This window comes from Pteropus medius, unplaced genomic scaffold (genome assembly GCF_902729225.1).
Source record: "Pteropus medius unplaced genomic scaffold, Ma_sr-lr_union100, whole genome shotgun sequence".
NCBI classification, from domain to species: Eukaryota; Metazoa; Chordata; class Mammalia; order Chiroptera; family Pteropodidae; genus Pteropus; species Pteropus medius.
Window position 1 is genome coordinate 8,161,822 of NW_024342467.1, and position 24,324 is coordinate 8,186,145.

Genomic DNA, 24,324 nt, shown 5'->3' on the forward strand with positions numbered 1-24,324 from the left:
TCAGGTGAAGGATGTAGAGGAGCCAGCAACTAAACATGGAAGAGGAGAGGAGGGAGGAAAACCTGAGAGTCTGATGTCATAAGGCCAGTGGAGAGTGTTTCTTAAAGAAGGGGAGAAAACATGTTAATAGTACAGAAAGTCAGAGTATTATTCAAGAGATAGTCTACAGGTTAATGTATTTAAATTAGATAATTATATAAATTATTTATAATTTTCTTCACTTATTTATGCTAACAATAGACATATTAATCCCAGGGTTTTTTGGGGAGTGATCATTAAAAATTGCCCCTAAGTTAAGCTGCCAAAATAACCATGCTTTATTACCTTTTCTTTTGATTGTCTTTATCTCCTCTACTAAAAGGGTAGTATATTCCTTTTTTATTGTTAAATTTATTGGGTTGACATTGGTTAATAAAATTACATAGGTTTCAAGTGTACAATCTAATAATACATCATCAGTATATTGCATTGCGTGTTCTCCACCCAAAGTCACATCTTCCATCACCATGTATTTGACCCCCTTTACTCATCAATCGCCACTCCCTTCCCTCTGGTAACCACTAAACTGTTGTCTGTGTCTATGAGTTTTTGTTTGTTTGTCTTGTTGATTTGTTGCTTTCAGTTTTATATCCTACATATGAGTGAAACCTTTTGTTTCTCAACTTATTCTATCTGACTTATTTTGCTTAGCATGGTAATCTCAAGATCCAGTACATTCTTGACTAATGTATTCACACACAGCCAGTTTGATCATATAGCCTTACAAATGCTTCAACCTTAGTTGTTTCAGCCAGAAAAAAAAACTTTAATAGATCCAAGATTTGGCTGAGTCAGCCAAATGGAATGGTGATGAACTCTAAAAACCTATTTTCCCTTGTACATTCAATGATCACAGTTGAGATTCACCACAGTTCTCCTATTAATAAACTTTGTTTTAATCCAAGGGTACCAAGGAGTTTTCCATGGACAATCACAACCTCTCAAATCTAGTTTTATGGTTGGTTAAATATAAGCCACATCTTTTTCGTTTAATATATTACACGTCTCAGATCCTGTATTCACATCAAGACTTGCACTTTAGATGGTAGGTAATAAAAAGGCAAGTACAACATAGAAACCTTTCCTCAATGAACACTTTAATTAATAAGTTATTTAAGATTGCGTTAAAGGCCTAGTCATAAAATTCAGTGTGGTTAAGGAATACTTTGTTATCTTCAGAAACATGAAATTGGTAAGACACATATGTATCATTTAGCAAATTATTGTTTCCAAAGAGCTGCCCTATTATCATTATAACTTAAACTGTTTATTTATCATTAATGGAAAGTTTTCTTCATGGTGGCATTTTACTCTTTATAATTCATCATAAGAGTAACAAGGTTTTGTCTTAAATGTGAATCAATAGTTCCCTTTAAGACCGATTGTGTCTGAACTGAAACATAGTTCCACTGGAGAAATCTTCCTAATGGAAGGAAAAAGCTTTTATCATTCCAGAATTAACAAAATTACATCATTTTTATTGCAGTGGGTCAGGCATTTTTTTTTGTTTTAAAAATATTAACAATTACATATTTAGATAAAGCCTCCGTATCTAAAGTATTGTGATAAAGATAACCCATTAATACAAATTTATTGTATGAGAGCCCTTCTTGAAAGTAGTATATTTCATGGGGACCAGAGAGAAGAAGAGGAGAGCACTTGGAAGAGAGGTTGGGATATAACCCAGAACAGGGAAAAAATGAGAGGGCAGGTTGAAATGCTTCCTCCTATGCAATTTCATGGAAGCCCAAACCTGGAGTAAGAATGCACTCTATTATTTTGATTTTAATCACTATTTGTCTTATTGATAAACAAAATAAAAATGAGTTCATTTTGCTTGCTTTTTTGGCAGGCTTAAATTTTTGACTACTACAAAGTTTTAAAAGATCAAAGGATCAACCTAAATAGCAGAGCTGAAAGGAGCCTTCAAGATTTTGTACTCAGATGTCTCTCAAACCTCAGTTGAGAAACTTGCCTTAAATGCAGAATCTGGGTCTCACTCCCAAGATTTGGATTCCGGCTTGGCTGTTAATGAGGCTCAGGAATCTGCATTTAATAAACACCCATACGATTCTTATTAGGCAGAGGTTAATCTTAATTTTAAAAAATACTGTGTCCAATCCCTTTATTTGACCCATAGAGAAATAAAAACCTAGAGATGGGAATTGGCTTTATCCAGCAGGTCATACAACTTGAACTAGAATTTAGTTGTCAATATCCGTTGTAATTGTTGACTTAACATTATCCAATGTTATCCAAATTCAGAATCAGTGGTACCACACTGGTTATGTCATTGATGCTTCATAAGACGTACGAGATAATCTTTTTCTAAAAACTAACATTCTTTAGGTCATAAGAATCAACAAATGTCTTGGATGATTTAAGCAGCTGGCAGACAACATCTAGGCATCTCTTAAGAGAACGAATTTCTCTCCAATGAATTTGAGGTTGAAAGTGGTTATGATGAGTTACACAACTCTTTTGAGACATAATGGTTAAGATAAAAACCATATTCCTTTAATAGTCACTTTGAATGTCTTTTGTAATCTATCATTAATTAGGTAATTTGGGGTACTTAGTTGCTTTTTTTTTTTCTGAAGCTATGACACTTGTGATTGAGATAAGAAAAATGCTGACAGTCATACCTTAATAGAATTCCCACATTTTTCTGTCCATTTATATCCAGATTCTGAAATTTTGACTAATTTTTGTAAATCTGAACTGACATTCTAAGGGAGGAGCAATAGACTCAACAGCTGCAGATCCCAGTGTATTTCAGCTGGACTCCTAGGCAAATGCATCTGTGATCATCTTTATTTTGAAAATTGATTGCCTAATCTCATTACAGACTCTTGTTGAAAGATGTCCATGACCTCCCAGTTCTGATTCTAGAATTATCAGCAGATTATGCTCCTTCATTTATTCTGATACATCTCCAGCTAGACTCAAAAGTCTTGGCAACTCCTCTTTGTCTTTGATCTACCCATCCTGGATCTGGCCTCTGTTTATGACTGTACTCTCTCACCATTCAATTCCACAGTCTTGTCATCTTTCGGATCCCTTAAATGCCTTAAAGTGTTTGACCTAAAATGCCACCACCCTCCCTGGAATACTGTTTGCCATGTTGAAGGTTTAATAGCATTTTATATGATGTAAGTTGGATATTGGGCCTCATTCACAAAGATTCTGTATCTTTAGATGCAAGACCTCTAGCACGATCAAGGGAAGGCTTCTTTTTCATGTCATACATCTCCAACTTGGGAAAGCAGGAAGAAATGCAGGATAAAAAACACAATGAAATGTACTATGGAATATTTAATTTTTCCCCCAAAGAATGATAGTTATATTCGAGTGTCTGATGGATATGTGAGGGAGTTTCTGTAATAGCTACCCTGTTGGGCTTATTAGATTCTCATGGGTTTTGCTAAATGCTGTATTTTCCTTTGTAAATGTTCTTTAAGTATTTTAATTAAATGGTGATTTATTTTAAAAATCAGCAATAACAAATGTGTAATAGAAGCCAAGTATTACAGAATTCTTAATCTTTAACAAATATATTCAGACCATTTCATATTTATTTAACATACAGTTGCTGTCTAATTTAATATAAATTAAATGGTTGCTTGCAACCTATAATTTAAAGGGTTCCCAAACCTCCTTTTATGGCAGGAAAAATAAGAAATCATCAGTTTTTCCCAGAGGGTAGATACTTATCTTTGAAAATCAGGTATTTTGTCTTGAAATTAAAAACCTAGGTCATGCGGGAAATGAAATTCCAAGGAATGTTCTCAAAATGAGACACGCGTCCTCTTTTTCCTTAGAAAAGACTAATTTGTTTTTCTGTCATTCAACAAACCTTTAAAATTTAGCTGATTCTTTCCAGCATTTTGAAGATAAATCATTTTCTGTCACATTTACGTGCATCTGTTTGTGAAAATGTACACACAGAGACTCGGTAGCTGGAGGTGGGGTGGGGAGTTGTTGCTTGTTTTTAAAGAAAAGACCAAATAACTTTGGATATTATGTGTCTGGTAGTTAGTTGAAAATATCAGATTTTTAAAAAGCAATTAGTCGTGAAGTAACCACAAGGAAAAGTAGGACTAACTACTGGTAAAACTTTTTGAAAATGGCCACTCCATTTTGTGTGCCATGACTTTCAGTATCTGAGCTTAATTTGGGCAGTGTTGTCGTGAATTGACGGCACTGAAGTTGAAGTGCAAACTTATTTTCAAGGGTCAGTTAGAAAAGGGATTAGGAGGGTTTGGGGCGGGGGTTGGATGGGGATAAATTTCTTTCCAAGTGACAGTATCAGAAAAATCAAGTAGATATTTCTTTTTTTTTCTGAAAATCAGTTTTTATAAATGTAAGTTAAGCTTGAGTAAGAAGAATGGGTCACAGCTATTAACATTTGATGATTATTATTCAGACACAATTGGTGCTGTGGCTGTAGCACTAACACATTAAACTAGGGCTTCCACATTATTTGGATTTATGCACAGTCAGGTGGATTCAAGGACAAGTCCTGGAGTCAACCAACCAATTTTTTATTACGGTTTTGCCATTGACTCTGTGGCTTGGGCAAGTCAATTTCCTTATAACTCAACCTCTCACTTTGGCAGTTGTGTGATGATTAAATTAGTGCATTTCAAACATATGAGATGGTACCTGGTGATATTAGCTCTCACTAACAAGTTTATAAGTGTTATAAGGGTAGGGACCAGGTTTGGTGTACTTAAAACTATCTCCTCATTGGCCAGCATAGTTCCTGGTACGTAGTAGCTTCTCAATAAATATCTCCTGAATCGATCAATCACAATTATTTTGAGCCTTCTTGAAGACATAATATTCTAGTTTCACGCTATTTAAAATTAAATTAATGAAATTTCTTATAAATTTTATAGATCTGTATATGAAATAGTCTCTGACAAGAAGGACTTGACTTTTCTCCTTGGTCTTTATATTTCTTTGGACCTGAATTTCTTCCCCATATACTTCTCGCCAGTCTTTGGAAAAGATTTTCTGCTTATACTGACTACAGAATCTTTTTAAAAAACATTCAGTAAAAAAAAAAAGAAAGCCTCTTCAATAAATCGTGCTGGCAAAATTGGAAACCCACATAAAAAAAAAAAATGAATCTAGACTATTTGTCATCATACACAAAAAATAACTCAAAATGGATCAAAAACCTTACTATAAGAACTGAAGCAATAAAATACATTGAAAAAAACCTGGGTACTGAAATTATAGACCTTGATCTAAGAGAGAATTATTATGAATTTGGCCTGAAAGGCAAGGGAAGTAAAAGCAAAAATAACTGAATGGGACTATATCAAACTAAAAAGCTTCCGCACAGCAAAGAAAACCATCAACAAAACAAAGAAGCAACCAACCATATGGGAGTAGATATTTGCAAACAACACTTCTGATTAGGAGCTAAAATCCAAAATATCAAACACTTCCCCACAGAAGACAAACAAATGGCCAACAGACATGACATATGAGAAGATGTTCAACTTCACTAGTTTTTAGGGAAGTGCAAATCAAAACCAAAATGAGATACCACCTCACACCTGTTAGAATGGCTATTATCAATAGGACAAGATATAACAAGTATTGGAGAGATTATAGAGAAAAGGGATCCTTCATACACTGCTGCAGAGAATGTAAATTGGTACAGCCACTATGGAAAACAGTGTGGGAGTTCCCTGAAAAATTAAAAATAGAATTACCATATACCCCAGTAACTTCTCTTCAGAGTATCTACCCCAAAAATTTGAAAGCATTTATTTGTAAAGATATATTTACCCATGTGTACATTGCAGCCTTATTCGCAATGGCCAAGGCATGAAAACAACAAAAGTGTCCTTTGATAGATGATTGGATAAGGAAGATATGGTACATATATACAATAGAATATTACTCAGCCATAAGAAAAGATGAAATACTGCCATTTACAACAACATGGATGGATCTTGAGAATATCATGCTGAGTGAAATAAGTCAGAAAGAAATAGTCAAGAACCATATGTTTTCACTCATATGTGGGATATAAAATTGAAAGCAACAAACGAACAAGGCAAACAAAAACTCATAGACACAGAAAACAGTATGGTGATTACCAGAGAGAAAGGGGGTTGGTGGGGAGGTAGAAAAGGAAAAAAGAAAGTCAAATATATGGTAATGGAAGGAGATTTGACTTTGGGTGATAAACACATGATGAAATATTCAGGTGATGTATTACAGACTTGTACACTTGAAACCTACATAATTTTATTAACCAATGTCACCCCCAATAAATTTAATAAACTAACCAAAAACATTCTTAAAGGAAAGTAGATATTCTATAGTAGGTATATCGTAAGAGTATAACATTTTTTAGGGCCTTGCTTTTCTTTTCTTCAAAAATTGCTCCCCAGTATCACTTGGGCCCTGAGTCAAAAGAGTTGAGTATTGTGGTTTAAGAGCCTGGATTCAAGAATCCTACCTCTACTGTTTTACCTTGGACGATGTACTTGACCTCTCTGTGTTTGTTTTTTTCATTTCTAAAATAATAATAATAGTTTTGTGTTTGTACACATTAAATAACTTATGAAGTGTTTAATACAGAGCCTACCATTCGGTAGGTTTCATATTAACTTTAGCTGTTATCACACATTCAGCCAGGTCCATAAAGTGAGCATCTAGTTTCTCTACTATGTATATGTCAGTCATTTCATTAACATACTGAAAATGCCCAGCACTGTGCTAGGCAGTAGATATACAAAGTCAGGCAACATGTGGTCCCTCTTTGCTAGCAGTTTATAGCCTAGTAGGGTGAACTTGCAAACCCAGGACTAGAGAGAGAGAAATAGAAGTGGAAGTGCATAGAAATAATTCTGCATTGCACAGGGGGTTCAGGTTGTTGTTTATGCTGAGTTTGGAAGATGAATAGGAGTTAGTTGGATGTGGACAAGATATTCTATCAACAGGAGGTCAGAATTGTGGGTACTATTTGATTGCAGTGTTCATCAAACTGTGTAAGTAGTTAAGTCTAAGTCAAGGGAAAAGTGAGTGTGAGAGCATGGTAGAATATGGAGCCGAAAAGACAGAGCATGTTTTGAAGGCTTTGAATTTAATTCTGAAAAGTATGAGAAGCCAATAACAAGTAGTTCGGTAGCCTTGCAGGGTCCAACTTGATATGGCCAGAGATCATATATCTTTCGTGTGTATGTGATCATATATCTTTAACAGAACTCTTGGTTCTTTAGAAGAGTTCACAGTTCTAGAAATTGCTCTGCTTGACAAAGGTCACCTAATCTGCGTAAACTCAAGTTCATTCGGGAGTGAAGTTCTCATGTTCTTTTAAACAAAGTGACACGCAGATTTTGGCTTTGGTTCACAGTAATAGAGAAGCTAGCAGCACTGACTCTATTTGAAATATCTCATCCCATCTGAAAACTCATCACAACTTTGTTTTCTTCCAACAACCCACCTCCCGCAGATCCAGCAGACAGTTTGTTGCGGCATTGTCTTATTCCTCAGCATGTTGGCATTTGGCACTTGGCACTTAGTGGGGAAAACGGTTGGAGAACAGTGAGAACAGTTGAATTCTTTGGGCACATGGTGACATGCACTGGTTACATCATCTCATTCTAAATGAAAAGTAAACATACTTTATATGTGCGGACTTTTAAAAAATTATGTGAAGCTCTTCTCATTTATTTTAAACAGGCGGTATGTTCAGTAATTAGGACTTAAGACTCTGAAGTCAGCAGCCTGAGCTGATCTTGACATTACTAACTTCTAGTTGTGTGACCTTGAGAAAGTTACTCAACTTCTCTTTGTTGGCTCCTCTATAGATAGTTGCACATTCCCTGTAGCTCCCTCAAGAAGTTGGCATGAGGATGAAATGAAACATCTATACGAAGCCCAAGACCTGGCACAGCACAAATATTTTATAGTTGCTAATTATTGCAGTTACTATTGTTATTCCAACTTTCCTTTGATTTACCTCATAAAGTAGAATTACGATAGGCTTGAAGTATATTTAGAGATCTCTGACAACTTGTAACTTAAAACATTGCGCATTTATTACCTCACAGTTCTGTAGGTCACAAATCTCGGCAAACTCAGTTGGATTCTCTGCTTCATGTCTTATAAGGCTGGTATCAACATATTCTTGAGGTTCTGAGGAAGAATCTTCTTCTGAGCTCATTCATGTTGCTGGCCAAAATTCTGTACCTTCCAGTTTTAGGACCGATACTCCCTTTTCATTGCTGGCTAGAAGCCACCAATATTCCTTCTCAAATGGGTCCCCTCCATTTTCAGACCATCAGTGGTGTATCAAGTCTTTCTTGTGCTTCAACTCTCTAATTTCTTTTTAAATGATCACCTGAAGAAAACTCATTGCTTTTAAAGGGTTCGTCTAATTATATTATCTCCTCTCAAACACTGCCCCAAATCTCTCTTGATTTACTCAAGGGCAACTGAAAAATCCTTTTGCTATATTGCAGGAGTGTATAATATTCATAGGTTCCACTCACAGTCAAAGGGGAGGGAATTATACAAGGCAAGAATCATTGGAGTTCATTATGAGAATTCTACCTACCATATTCTCCAATTGAAATGGAATCATGCAAACATCCCTCTACTAAGCTCTATACGTTTTATAAAAATGTGTTTATTTTATAACAATTATCTTTCTCTATGTTAAATCATATTCATCTGTGTGTGTGTCCCTTATATTTTAGTTCATTGGAAACAGGAACTATATCTTATTCATCTTTGTATTTCCCTAGCTATTATTAGAGTATATGCCCACTAAATATTAGTTGAATTCGAATAGTGCTAACTACTGTAATAGGATCATCATTGCTTAGCATGAGTATGTCCTGTTCTTGTTCCATCCCGCTTGGCCAGTTATCACTGAGCATCGATAGGAGAATAGATCCCATGTGTTTGATGCATTATTGAAAACAGCAGTAAAAACTAGTAATTGACAAATCAAATTGCAGTTGGGGTTTGGCAAAAATGATTTTGTTGAGGGATGGGAAAGAATGCTCCTATAATGTCCAAAAGCATTGTCTAAGGTTTTATATTTGTATATTTTAAGAGAAATTTAATTCACATGTCTCTGGTGTGTTTACACTTAACACACCAAAGCAACAATTTATAAAAAGCCATTTGGTGTCTAGGAACTCTTTCTAAATTTCCTTTTTAACTGAAAATCGTGTCTGAAAAATATGGGCAATATTAATATCTATGAGTAGGCTGATTGGCGGGGAATCCACTCACTGAGAGCTTTGAGTTCTCATCCCAATTCTGTTAACTGTTCGTGTTGATAATTCACCAATGTGGGTAGTAGTTTCCTCATCCTTAAAATGAAAAGATTAGAATATATATATTGAAATTCATTTCTAGATCTAAAATTCTTTGATTAAAATTTTTTATTAAAGAAATATATAAACTGTGATATGGCAGAGTCTTTTCAAAGTACTGTGCTTATGCTTTTTTCCTTTTTTTTGAGGTAGATTTTTATGATTAGATATTCATTTTTAAGCTGTGAGGCAGAATAATAATTCTTAGTTATATTTACAGTGAGAAAGCTGAGATTCACATACTTGAAGTATCAGATGTATATATAAAACTATGACACATAGTAGCTATTTACTAAATAATTGTTGATTTGTAGCTGGATTGTGGATGGACAGATGGACAGGCGGACGGACGAATGGGTACAAGAATGGATGGATGGTCAAAATAACAGGCAAACTTTCTTGCCATTTACCCTTGGAAATTCCTGAGGATAAATGTTTTCAATTTCACTTTTCGGAAATAATGGTATTGCAGTATTCTGTTGTCTCAGACTTTTTTTAGGATACAAACCAACTATTCACTTGTTTTTAAAAGGTGCTGAGAATATAAACTTACCTCCTGGAGTATCACTGACTACAACAGTAAAAAGATTTTTACTATGGTTGAAAGTGCCTTCTTTGAAACATATGCAGCATTTATAGGGCTGCTTGGAATAAGCCAACTGAAAGATTTAATGATAATAATCTCCATATTTCTTCTAAAATTGATTTCCGGCTTCAATGAACTTGGAAAGAGTCCTGGGACATCAAATAAATAAAGATCATAACATGAAATGAATCTTCAGAATATGTTCATAAATTTACATTTTAAACATGACCAGAAAATATATATCTTTGCCCATTATTAAGGTGATACTTTAATGAAAAATTTTCATTTGCATGAAATAAACCTTTTTGGCTGCAGATGAAAGGATTTTATGGTAGCGACAATAGTTTTGTGAGTTAAATGATCCCAACATCATCAGGAATGAATCACAAGTGCCTACCATATGAATTACAGCACCATGAGTCTTAAAAAGGTATTTCTGTGGAAAGCATTCTTCCCATCTGCAACAATCAGATTCTGCTTTGAAGTCCTGCTAGAGAGCCTCACAATACATGAGATGGCCACATGCTACCCAAACTTCTCTCTCAACTTGAGTTTGACTGCATTTTCTTAAAGAACAACGTGGTAACAATGACAAAGTGGTTTAGAGAGAAAAATGGCTACAGTTTTTGTACTTATACTTCATAGTATATGCATTCTGCAGTGATCCTTTCTGGACATAACTATAGAAAATATGCCAGTGGATGTGCAAAATAAACTTTTGAATGAAAATATGACAAACGTGCGTGATTCCTTTGATCCCTACTATATTGAATCTGCAATGAAGTTTTCACAAACATTTCAGGCCCAAATGAAACTAACCTCTTAAAAAATACATAAGTTGTTATTGAGGCTTCTTAGCCATATCAGAAAGAGATACAAAAATGTATAAATCAATAACATTAGGTGTCATTATTTCAAAAGAAACTGTTGCTTCTGCTGACTTTCACTCCACTTCCTCTGCTGAAAGGCATCGTGGGGATAGAGATTTGCCTCTGTAATTCGTGCTTTTTTTACATGAAGCTTTCCAGACAGACACAGAAAACATTAATGGAAAAATACTAGTAATGAATGGGAGACTGACATAAGCTAAATTAGGAGATTTATAAATAGAAATAAAATGACTTCTCTAATCAATCACTTTGTGTCACTATTTTTATTAACTAAATGAATCATGACCCAGGTATCTCTCTTTGGAAGTTGGCTGCTGATTCTAGAGTCTGATCTATTATAGGATGGCAAAATAGCAATGGTAATTAACTTATAGGTTGGAAAAAAGTCCCTCTTTAACCTACAGCACAATTCTCTGTTTTGGCCTCCATAGAGATACCAGTACACTATTTGCAATTTCATAATATAAACAGATTTGGAGGGAGTATTCCTCATTTAAACTTCTGTAAGAATGTTTGTTATCCACAACAGGCATTGCTGAACACACATAGGTTTTAAAAGAATGAAGTTTATAAAGTTTAGACTATACTTCATTACCATATTTACCTTTATGTGCTTTACTATTTATTTATATTCTGTCTCATACTCTGATAAAAAAAAAAAGTTAGCAATATAAAGAGCAGGCCTCTTTCTATCCTAAAATAATACATAATAACCCTAGAATCAGATAAATGCTAGTGGGTGGTGGCTATTTCAACCAAAAGGATATTATTTGCAATATTATATAGAAAACTAAACACCTAATAAAAACTTAAACATCTAAAACTAGAAAATTGGTTAGTATATTAAATACATTTAAAAAGATATTGTAGAGGACATGAAAAGTCTTTTACACTATACTGATATTTGTAAATGTGAGTTAAAAAAATTATAATATGATTCTATTTTATTTTAAGAATACATAAAGATAACAAGCATAAAATACCACAAAAGTCGAATTGGCTATCTCTGGTTTGTAGGACTACGAATTTATTACTTTATAGATATGTGATTATTTATTACTATTTTATTTGCTTATTAAAATAGTATATTTATATAATATATAACAACCTATATTTATCATATATTATGCTATCTTATTTATTATTTAATTTTTTTCTTTTCTAAATTTTCTGCAATGAACATATGCTAATTCTGGTTTTTAAAATAGTTGTTTGTAAATGGAAATTAAAACTAGTTAGGGCTGTTTCCTTTCACTGCCACTGTTCTCTGGGACTATTTGGGAAAGAGAAACGTTCGAGACATGCCATTTCAAAGTATGAATCCTTTTGTGTCCTCTGTCTTAGTTATTCAATACATATCTAAAGTTTGCTCTTTGAACCTTCTTAGAGCGACTTTTTATTTTAAACAATTTTTCTAACTTGTGCAAATGCCAAACACGATATGACTTCTTAGGCAGAAATAAGCCCTCATAGAACATCAGGAAATCAAATTGAAACTGTTAATTTAAACTACTACCATATTTACAACTTATTTAATATTCTTTTCAGAGGCAACAGCATTTAAGCCAAGAATATTTCTAAGCTTTAGGGAGCAGAACTTCACATGACACATTTTCTGAACGCTCCCCATTCTTTTTACAGGAATCAGGTAAGAAGGTGGAGTTTAGAAATGAGTCAGCCTCATTCCTAAGTTACTTGTAAGAAAGATTTTTACTGGTGTGAGATTTGCTTCTAGAAAATCAGTACAACTGAACAGAGGATATCTAACTGAAAATGCCCTTCCAATTCTCTTTCTTAGTGGTTTCTCAGTCTTGATAGTTACCAGTTCAGCTGTGTTTGGTGGTCAAAAGAAATGATTTGTTAGAATATAGCTTTCTCCGATGCTTTTAATTTAATGTTGATCAAATTAGATTAAGTTGATACTTTTTAAAACAACCAGGCTACAGATAGGATTCTTTAGTGTAGTAGCAGCAGTAGTAATTGTCGTGGTGGTACGTCGTTAATGTCTCATTCCAGAAATCTTCCTTAAGAGAGTCTAAGGTGCCAACTCTCAATTTGAAAAAAGTATTTCTTAGAGAATTCTGTCATAGTCAGTGCAGGCAGTAGGGACAGCTGCTGGGGCTGATTTTCTGTGACTCTGTACCAATTCCAGTCACTAACCTGAGCCTACCCCAGGCATTCAGGCTCCTCCCGAAGCTCTGTACCCCTCTGTCGAAGGAAATTCAGAAAGTAAAAGTATATATTGACCTAAGAAGCCAGCTCCATCCCCATTTCTGGTGATTGCTTGAGCCCATGATGCAGCATGTTTCCAGACATGTTTTCTCACTTGATCACTTCTTTTCCATCAGCCCTCGCACTGAGGATACTTCAGCTCTCTTGAGGAAAACATTGCTAGCTATGGTCTGCGTTATAGTTTTTCAACTATGCAAGGTTAAGTTTGTTGCAACAAGTAAGATGAGCTTTGGTCCCTTTTGTGATTCTAGAAGTAGAAACTATTAAATGAAACTTGCACTTATGCCTATTTAAAGTGTTATATGAGTTCTAATCAAATACACACACGCACACACATATGCACATACACACCCCACTGAAACTTTTATCTCACATGCCCTGAAAAATAATACCTTGAAATTGGTAGACATATGTCGCTTTTCCCTCATATATGTATGTACAGCAGTAATGGACATAGTAGAACTCAAGTTACTAGAACTAAAATGTTGTTCTTGAATTCCATACTTTGATTGGGAGAGAGGGCACAAGCCTTGTAGAAATTTCATTTCTTTACTTCACTTGAATGTTTTGTGCATGCATAAATCAGAGTTCAGCTGCCTCATGCTGTGTCTCCAGAGATCACATGGGTAACATGTGAATGGAAATAAACCCTGTAGGTAAAAGAAAGAGGAATTTGGATACAGATCAAAGATTAACTTCATTCCATTCTTTCCTTCCACTTTTACTGTCCCATCTAAATGCGCTATTTTATGGGACTTCTTTTTATTCCCAGAGGAAGGAATGAATTTAAATCAGATTTGGGACTTTCTTTCTCCCCCTTTTTTTAATCCATGTGATTTGATCTGCTTAGTAGTGACTTTAGATAATTGAATTCTCAATCGCTAGGACCCTTCAGCATGAAGGATATGGTGTACTGGCTTGATTTATTATTATATATTTTTAAGTTATCATTGTAGCCTGGTTTAAGTTATAGGAAAAGTTGTCTAGAATATTTAGCAATATCATTAGCAGAAATATTTGCCTATGAGTATTATGAGCATTTCTCACTTTTTTTGTCTTCTAGATTGGAACTAATTACTATGTGCTATTAACATTGACTTAAGCCAAGAACATTTCTAAGCTTGAAGGATCAGAACTTTGCATTACACATTTTCTGAAAGCTTACCGTTATTTTTATAGTAGTTAGATAAGAAGGTGGAGTTTAGTGTAGTCAGCCTTATTCCTAAGTGGCCTGTGGAAAAGATTCTTATTGGTATCAAAATGAGATCCATGGGAAATGAGAAATATTATAGTGCTAGAAAACAGTTTTCACCTAATTTTTAAATCCTTTTTAGAATAATTTTTGCCAAGTATTTAGAATCATAGGATAATTATAAAGTGACAATTTTGACTTTCATCAGAATAGTAAGTCAGTGCATAGAATCAACACACTGACGTGTTTCAAGGTATGGGGAAATAAACGTATCATGTCCATGACTAGCCTCAAGTGCCAGAAATTCTGGAACAGAAATTCTGGACAGTTCTGGTTTATTGGATAGATATCTCAATGCATTTCAAGGATTAAGATGATATTATTTAATCGTTCCAAAATGGAAGCAACTTTGACTTGGGGGTCTCATTGTTTGACAGTTTTATAAACTTTCATTTACTTCTACAAACTGTTTTCTGAGAATTTCCTTTCTTTTCAAATGAAAGACCACAAGACTTAAGAGGAGAACAGAGGTCATATTTGAAAACAGTGAAGGCAGGCTTGAGGAACATGTAATACCACACGGGAGGTTATTCTTTCAAGTTTTCATGGATATAGAAACATTCTAAATATAAGTATTATATAAAAAAAGGGAAGTAAGATAATGGTTTTTTTTGTATTTTAGGTAATACAAGAAGCTAAAAATTTGAATTATGTGGACATGGAAAAATGTGTGACAAAACTATAGGGGGAAAAAGATCATTGGTTTGCAGGGGTTGGGGGTTGGAGAGGAGGAATGACTAGTTGGAGCACAGTGGAGTTTTAGGGCAGTGAAATCATTCTATATGATTTTATACTGGTGGATACATGATATTATGCATTTGTTAAAACCCATAGAACCATACAACACAAAGAGTGAATCCTAACCATACACTTTTGTTAACAATAATATATCAATTTTGGCTCATCCGTTTTAACAAATGTACCACACTAATGCAAGATGTTAATAACAGGTTTAATAACAGGGTAGCATGGTCTGTAGGAACTCTATTTTCTGCTTATTTTTTTCTGTAAAATGAAAACTGCTCTAAAAAAATAAATATTAATTTTTTAAAAGTAGAATCGATTTTTAAATTAAATATTTATTCTCTGATATTTCTTAAAGTATATTAAAAATAAAATGTCATACTGAACACATGGTTTTACTTCTTTTCATTTATTCTTTTTTATTTTTTTACAATTGTTCTTGAAATTGGGCAGGTTAGATGAAATATGAATTTTTTTAAAATTTTGAGAGACATTTACATTTGGCGATATGAAAGACTGCACATCCTGAAATACTCCTACATGAAACTATCAAAACTACTTTTTTAAGTTTATGAATGACTTCCAAAATGATGAAGGAAGATGAGCAAATACTAGAGGTATTGGTTTCCCTGGGCTATCCCAAAGTCTCCAGTTGTCCAGAGCCTGAACATTAAAAAACTACTGCATACCGGAAAGGGAGTCAAAAAACTTGGGCCTATAAAGGGAAAGATTTTGATTGGAGACCAGAATAAAGAAAGGAAAGATAAAAGGCCCGAATCTAAGAAAAAGGATGAATAGAAGAAAAGAAAATACTGATGAATATAACAGGTCTGTCTTAGCTATGGCTGTCAATAGAGAGAATTTCAAAGGAAATTAAAAGAAAAGGAAAGAACGGAACTTTTCTATAAGAACTTATAATCAAGTTTTGTGTTCCACATTTATAATCTCTGTACAATGAAAAAAGAGCCCTGCAATCTAAGAATTTAAAATTGATCATAGTTGATAGTGTTTCACCCATCCAGCAGAAGCAAACAAAATCACACTCACACCAGGTTTCAAAGATAAATATCACATACAACTCAGTCTTCAAAAGACTACTCACGTATAAACTTCCAATGAGTATGAGCTCCAAAATATTCAAGAAACACATGAGAACTAAGATATCATGAGGATGAATCAGAAGAAACAACAAATAGTAAAACTAAACCATAAAGACTTCAGATAGCAGATACAGAAAATAAAAATCATTATGCCTAATTTCTTACTTTTTGCTAACGTTTTTATTTCTTCCTTTTATTTCTTAAAATATAATTTCTTACTTTTTGCTAACGTTTTTATTTCTTAAAATAAAAGGAAGAAATAAAAACGTTAGCAAAAAGTAAGAAATTATAAAAATGACTAGGAAGATATAAAATATAACCAAACAAAACATCTAAGATTGAATAATATAACCACTGAAATGAAAATATCAATAGAAGTGTTAAACAGTAAATTAGGCACATCTGGAGAGAGAAAGTCTGGATGACAGATTTGAATCGAAAGTGCACATCATGCAGGACAAAAGGAAACATAGAAAATATGAAAGAAAATATAAGATTAAGATTATTTTTAATATACTTTAAGAAATTTCAGAGAATAATCATTTAATTTTAAAATCAATTAAGGATATAATGGCAAAGACAATGAACATCTAGTTAGAGTTCCAAAATAAGATAATGGAGATAATAAAAACTTTATTTTAATAAATTTGAACACTTAAAAGAAATTGTTTAGAAAAATATAATTTAGGAAGATATAGAAAGCATGAGTAGTTTTCTAATCTATAAAGAAATTCTACCAATAGTTAAAAATCTTCCTCAAAAGGAATACAAGACTCAAATGGTTTTACAGAAGATTTCTACATAGCATTCTAGGGTCAAATAATGGAAAAAGAGGATCTCAACCACATCAAAAGTCAATATGATCAATAGAAGAATGGAAAATTATAAATTAACCACATTCATGAACATAGGTGAAAAAAACCTAAACAAAACATTAGCAAAACAATTCCATCTGTGTATATGAAAGGTAATGCCATCACAAGCAAGTTTATTTTAGTCCATAAATTCAACAAGGGTTTAATATTAGAAATAGTAATTAATGCAACTAACAACACTACAAAATTATAGGAGAAAAACAATCTTATTTGGTATAAAGAAATAATTTAATTAAATTAAGCATCTATTTACAATAAAATCTCTAATTCAGAGTAGAAATAGATACTTCCTTATACTAAATAAGAACACATTAACATGCCTATTATTCACCCACCCACTTCGAAAATCATATCAAATATTGTCAAGGATGTGACTAAACTGGAATTCTTATATAGTCTGCTTCACATAGTGAGGATTGGTGATAGCTCTTTGGAAATATTCTCGTATTTTTTAGCAGATTTTAAGGCACAAAAATTTGACTCAACCCTTACACATGTACACTGAAGACTTGTATAATAATGTTCACGGAGGCATTGTTTGTATAATAAAACACTGGAGTTTTGTAATAACAGGAAATGCAAATATCCATCACAGGAGAATGGATAATTATTCTTCTACACTCATAGAATGGCCTACTAAACAGCGAATATATGCATCAACAAAGATGAGCTAACAAAATGTGTGAAAAGAGCAAGTGCAAAAGTATAAAACCATTTTTATAAAGTTCGAAAACAAGCAAATCAAACAAAGGGAAGCAAGGGAACTATAAACAGAAACTCGGGATCTTGATTTCCCATAGAGACGAGGAGGGACATTATGAGAGAGAGGCACAGAGGGGCATCAAAAGTATTGCTAATGATATTTTCCTTAAATTGGAAGGTTAGTGAACAGATGTTTGTCATATCATTATATTTTATAACATTTTTTTGCATTTTCCAACTATTGCATAACAAAAGAATGTCTATAAAAATCTAATGTGATAGTAAAGTAATCAAGTTGATACACAGAAAACTTCTTATAATGCAGTAATCGTAGATGATGGAGACAGGAAACACATGTCAAGCAAATGGGATTATTTACCTTATTAACAGTGAACATATACTATTCAATCTTTTCATCCAGTTTCACACAGAATGTTTTGTGAAAGGTAGCAGTGTGCTATGGTGAAAGCCAGACTGACCAGTGGAAATTTGGGTTGTGATACTTCTTAGCTGTGAGATCTTGAGTTTTAGTTCTCTCATTTGTAAATAAAGATAATAATATGACCTAATTTATCAAGTTATTATATTAAATGAGTTAGCACATGGAAAGTACTGAGACAGGACATACAGAGAATAAATCCCCAATTAATGTTGGATTCTAGTCATTCTGTTTTGATTTAATTCTTTGAAATATTCTGTTTGTATTATGGTAGGCTTTGGCCATTTGACGAAGCAGTTGATGACATTGGCTGATGGACATGTGGTGTTGGCTCTAGAAGGAGGACATGATCTCACAGCCATCTGCGATGCATCAGAAGCCTGTGTAAATGCCCTTCTAGGAAATGAGGTAAAAAACTAAAAGTACAAAAGATCAGGGGTAAAAGACCAGGAATGTATGCATGCATATTTTTAAGTCTTTTAAAAAAAAATCCCATGTGCTCAAAAACACAATGTTGCTGTTAGAACTTTAAGAAGGTAAGCCTTATGTAAGAGAAGTTTATATGTTCTCATTTTATATGCTATAATGTTGTCCAGTGATAGAATCCACATAGCATTCCCTTCAGTCAAGTTATTGGCAGAACTCAAATAAGATAACCCTTGGGAAAAGAAATGCTTTCTATACTGACCCAACTAATGAACAATGGAACATTGAAAAAGAAATAACTCAAAGAAAATTTCTCTCGAGATTGTCTATAGGAGTATGTTAGTTCAGAGGGGCAAAGGGCTTTTTAAAAGTATTTTTTAGCTTTATTGAGGTATAATCAACAAATAAAATTATAATATATTTAGAGTATACAATGTGATGACTTAGTATACATATACAGTATGAAATGATTTCTACCATTAAATTAATTTAACACTTTCATCACTTTACATAGTTACTTTTTTGGGGGGAGTGGGGGTGAGAACACTTAAGTTCTCTTAGCAAATTTCATTTGTACAATACAATGTTATCAACTGTAGTCACCATGTTAACCATTAGGTCTTCAAATCTTTTTATCTTATAACTAAAAGTTTAAAACCTTTCACCAACCTCTATCTCTACCCACCATCACCATCCCACCCCTGGTGATCACCATTCTATTCTTCTATGAGTTCAACTACCTTTTTTTTTTTTTGTGGGGGTCGGGGAGTGGGTGGAGGTTACAGAAGTAACATCATGCAGTATTCTATATTTCTTGTCTGTCTTATTTCACTTAGCTTAATGCCCTCCAAATTTATCCATGTTGTTGCAAGTGACAGGATTTTCTTCTTTTTTTAAGGCTGAATGATATACATACATATATATATATATATTTATAAATTTTATATATATATATATATATAAAATTTATAAATATATCACATTTTTCTGTCCATTTATTTGTCAATGGATACTTAAGTTGTTTCCATACCTTGGATATTGTGAATAATGCTGCAGAAAACATGGGAGTACACATCATTCTTGAAGATCATGATCTTGTTTCCTTTGGATATATACCCAGAAGTGAGATTTCTGGATCATAGTTGTATTTTTAACTTTTTTAAGAATCTACTGCTCTTTTCCGTAATGACTGTACCAGTTTACCTTCCCATCAATAGTACACAAGAGTTCTCTTTCCTCCACATTCTCACCAGCGTTTATTTCTTTTCTTTTTGATAATACACATCCTAAAAATAGGTGATTTGGTATCTGATTGTGGTTTTGATTTGCATTTCCCTGATGATTACTTATGTTGAGCATCTTTTCATAAACTATTGGCCATTTGTATGTCTTCTTTCAGAAAACATCTATTCAGATTTTGGATTCAGGTCCTTTGCCTATTTTTTTAACCGGTTCGTTTATTTGTTTCTTTGCTTATTGGCTGTTGAGTTGTATGGATTCCCTGTTTATTTTAGATATTAACCCCATTACTGTATACATGGTTTGCAAATATTTTCTCCTATTCAGTTTGCCTTTTCATTTTGCTGATGATTATCTTTGCTGTACAGGAGCTTTTTAGTTTGATGTAATACCACTATGTTTGCTTTTGTTGGTTTTGCTTTTAATTTCAAACCCCAAAAACCATTGCCAAGACCTATTTCAAGGAGCTTACCCCCATGCTTTCTTGTAAGAACCTTATGATTTCAAGTCTTGCATTTATGTCTTTAATCAATTTTGAATTTATTGTTGTGTATGCCATAAGATAAGGGTACGGTTTCATTCTTTTGCATATGGCTAACTAGTTTTACCAACACCATTTATTGAATGTACTATTCTTTCCCCGTTGTATATTCCTGTTTCCTTTGTTGAAGATTAATTGACCATATATGCATGGGTTTATTTCTTGGTTCTCTCTTCTGTTCCATTAATCTGCATGTTTGTTTTTGATGCCTATGTCACATTGTATTGATTACTTGTAGTATAGTTTGAAATAAGTGTGATGACTTGACCATTATTCTTTTTTCTCAAGATTGCTTTGGCTATTTGGAGTCTTTTGTAGTTTCATATGAGTTTTAGAAGTTTTTTTTCTATTTTTGTGAAAAATTCCTTTTGACAGAGATCGTATTGACTCTATAGATCTCTTTGGGTAATATTAACTCTCAAAAGAGTTAATATTAAACATGGGACATTTTCCCATTTATTTGTATCTTCTTCAATTTTATTCATCAATGTCTTAATTTTTTTGGTGAACAGATTGTTCACTTCTTTGGACAAATTTAGTTCTGAACATTTTATTATTTTTGATGCCATTGTAAATGGGATTGTTTTCTTTATTTCTTTTTCAGATAGTTCACTGTTAGTGTATAGAACCACAACTGATTTTTTGATGTTGATACTAAATCCTGCATCTTTACTGCATTTGCTTGTTAGTTCTAACATTTTTTATGGAGTATTTAGGGTTTTCTGTATATATCATGTCACCTGAAAATAGTGGCAGTTTTACTTCTTCCTTTCAGATTTGGATGAATTTTATTTCTTTTTCTTACATAATTGCTCTAGATAGTACTTACAGTACTGCATTGAATAAAAGTGGCAAGAGTGGGCATCCTTGTCTTGTTCCTCATCTTAAAAGCTTTCAGCTTTTCAACATTGAATATGATGTTATCTGTGGGTTGTCACATATGGCATTTATAATGTTGAGGTATATTTCTCCTATACCAAATTTGTTGAGAGTTTTTATAATGAAAGAATGTTGACTTTTGTCAAGTGCTTTGTCCGCATCTGTTGAGATGACCATATATTTAGTCTCCATTTCTTAATGTGCTATATCACATTGATTGATTTTGTGTGTTGAACCATCTTTGAATCCCTAGAATAAATCCCACTTGATTATGCTGTATGATTCTTTAAAAATTAGTTTTTAAAATTAGCTGATGAAATTAGTTTGCTGAAATTTTGCTGAGAAATTTTACGTATATGTTCAATAAAGAAATCAGCCTGTAATTTCTTTTCTTGTAGTGTCCTTTACTGGCTTTGGTATCAGGGGAATGCTGGCCTCCTAAAATGAGTTTGGACCTGTTTCTTCCTCTTCATTTTTTTGGTTGAATTTGAAAAGGATTGATATTAGTTTTGTTTGTTTGTTTGTTTGGTAGTATTCACCAGTGAAGCCATATGATTCTGGACTTTTCTTTGTTGGTAGGTCTTTGGTTACTAATTTAATTTCCTTACTAGTAATTAGTCTGTTCAGATATTCTATTTCTTCATGATTCAGTCCAAGTAGGTTTTATATTTCTAGGAATTTACACACTTCTAGGTTATCAAACGTGTTAACATATATTTTTCATAGTAGTTTCTTATGATCTTTTGTGTTTCTGTTATGTTGTCATGTCTTCTTTCAATTCTGATTTTATTAATTGAAGCTTCTTTTTTTCTTGGTTTAGTTAAAGGTTTGTCAATTTTGTTTATATTTTCAAAAAACCACCTCAGTTATTTTTTATTTTTTATTGTCTTTTTATTTTTATTTCATTTATTTCTAACTGATTTTTATTTCCTTCCTTCTACTACCTTAGGCTTCATTAATGGTTTTTTTCCTCTAATTGCTTAAAGTGTAAAGTTGTTTATATGAGAGCTCTCTTTTAAAATTAATTTATTTTCATTAAAGTTGATGTACAATATTATATTAGTTTCAGGTGTACAACATAGTGATGAGACTATATAGCTTACAAAGTGATCACCCCAATGAATTTAGTACCCATGTGACACCATTAAAAAGTTATTATAATATTATTGACTATATTCTCTGTGTTGTACTTTACATCCCTGTGACTATTTTTATAACTAGCAATTTGTAATTCTTAATCTCTTTTACTTTTTCACTCATCCCCCAAGCTCCCTCCCATCTGCCGACCATCAATTTATTCTCTGTAACTATGAGTTTTGTTTTTTGTTTATTAATGTAAATATTTATTACTATAAACTGTCTTTTAAAACTGTTTTTGTTTCATTTCATAAGTTTTAGTATGTTGTGTTTCCATTTTCATTTATCTCAAGATATTTTTGGATTTCTGTTTTGATTTCTTCTTTGACCCATTGGTTTGTTAAGGAGTGTGTTGTTAAATGACCATATGTTTATAAATTGTTTAGTTTTTTTCTTTTAATTGATAACTAGTTTCAGGCCATTGTGGTAAGAAAAAATACTTGGGATGATTTCATTCTTTCTAAGTTTGCTAAGACTGGCTTTGTGGCCTAATACATCCTTTGTTGTGGAGAATGTTCCATATGTGGTTGAGAAGAATGTATATTCTGTTGTTATTAGATGGAATGCTCTATATATGTCTGTTAGACCCATATGGTCTAATGTGTAGTTTAAATCTAATGTTTCCTTATTTTATGTCTGCATGATCTATCAGTTGTTGAAAGTAGAGTATTAAAGTCCTCTACTACTTCTGTAATTTCATTTATTCCTTTTAAATCTGTTAATATTTGCTTTATAAATTTAGGTACTCCTGTGTTGAGCACATGATTATTTACAGTTGTTACATCCTCTTGATGAAATAACCACTTTATCATTAAATAATGATCTTCTTTTTCTCTTATTATAGTTTGTGCGTTAAAGTCTGTTTTTTCTGATATAGGTATACCTACCTCTGCTTTCTTCTGGTTTCCATTGGCATAGAATATCTTTTCCATCCCTTCACTTTCAATCTGTGTTTCCTTAAAACCGAAGTGATTCTCTTGTAGGCAGCATATGATTAAATCTTATGTTTTATCCAATCAGCCACTGTATGTCTTTTGATTGGAAAATTTAGTTCATTTACATTTAAAATAGTTATTGAGATATATGGACTTACTATTGCCATCTTGCTGTTTTCTGCCCGTATTGTAGTTCCTTACTCCCTGTCTTGTTATCTTCTTTGGTGAATTGATTTTCCCATAGCGTTGTGTTTGATTTCCTTCTCTTAATTTTTGCTTATCTACTATAGGTTTTTGTTTTGTGTTCACATGAGGCTTGCATAAAACATGTTATAGATATAATAGTGTATCTTAAGTTGAAAACATATTAACTTCTAATGCATGTAAAAATTCTACATTTTTACAGTTTCCCTCTTCAATTTATGTTTTCGATGTAACAAATTATTTTTATATCGTTTACCCATTAACAAATTATTGTAGTTATTTTTAATATTTTTTCTTTTAACTTTTATACTAATGTTATTTACCTACTACTATTACAATATTAGAGTATTCTGAATTTATATATTTACCTTTACCAATGAGTTTTATATTTTCATAAGTTTTCATGTTACTAGTTAGCATCCTTTCATTTCAGCTTAAAGAACTCCCTTTAACATTTCTTATAAGGCCATTTCTTCAGCTTTTGTTTATCTACAAAACTCTATCCTTAAGTACAAATTTACTGGGTAGAGTATTATTGGTCGGCAGTTTTTCTTGCTACACTTTGAATATATCATTCCATTTTCTTATGATCTGCAAAGTTTCTGCTGAAAAATTCACTCATAATCATAATCAGATTCTATTATATATGATAAGTTGTTTTTCTTTTGCCACTTTTAAGATTCTCTCTTTGTCTTTAACTTTGGACAATTTAATTATGATATATTTTGGTGTGGCTCTCCTTAAATCT

At 32.9% G+C, this 24,324-nt stretch overlaps 1 protein-coding gene across 23 annotated transcripts in view; it reads left to right on the forward strand.

The window, feature by feature from the left end:
- The window catches only part of HDAC9 (histone deacetylase 9), an 829,181-nt gene that overhangs the window by 735,663 nt on the left and 69,194 nt on the right, over nt 1-24,324 (forward strand). For all 23 annotated transcript variants that reach the window (XM_039862468.1, XM_039862469.1, XM_039862470.1 and 20 more), the window contains one exon: nt 18,490-18,623. In XM_039862468.1, coding sequence (XP_039718402.1) covers nt 18,490-18,623 — 134 coding nt within the window. The remainder of the gene's footprint in view (nt 1-18,489; nt 18,624-24,324) is intronic.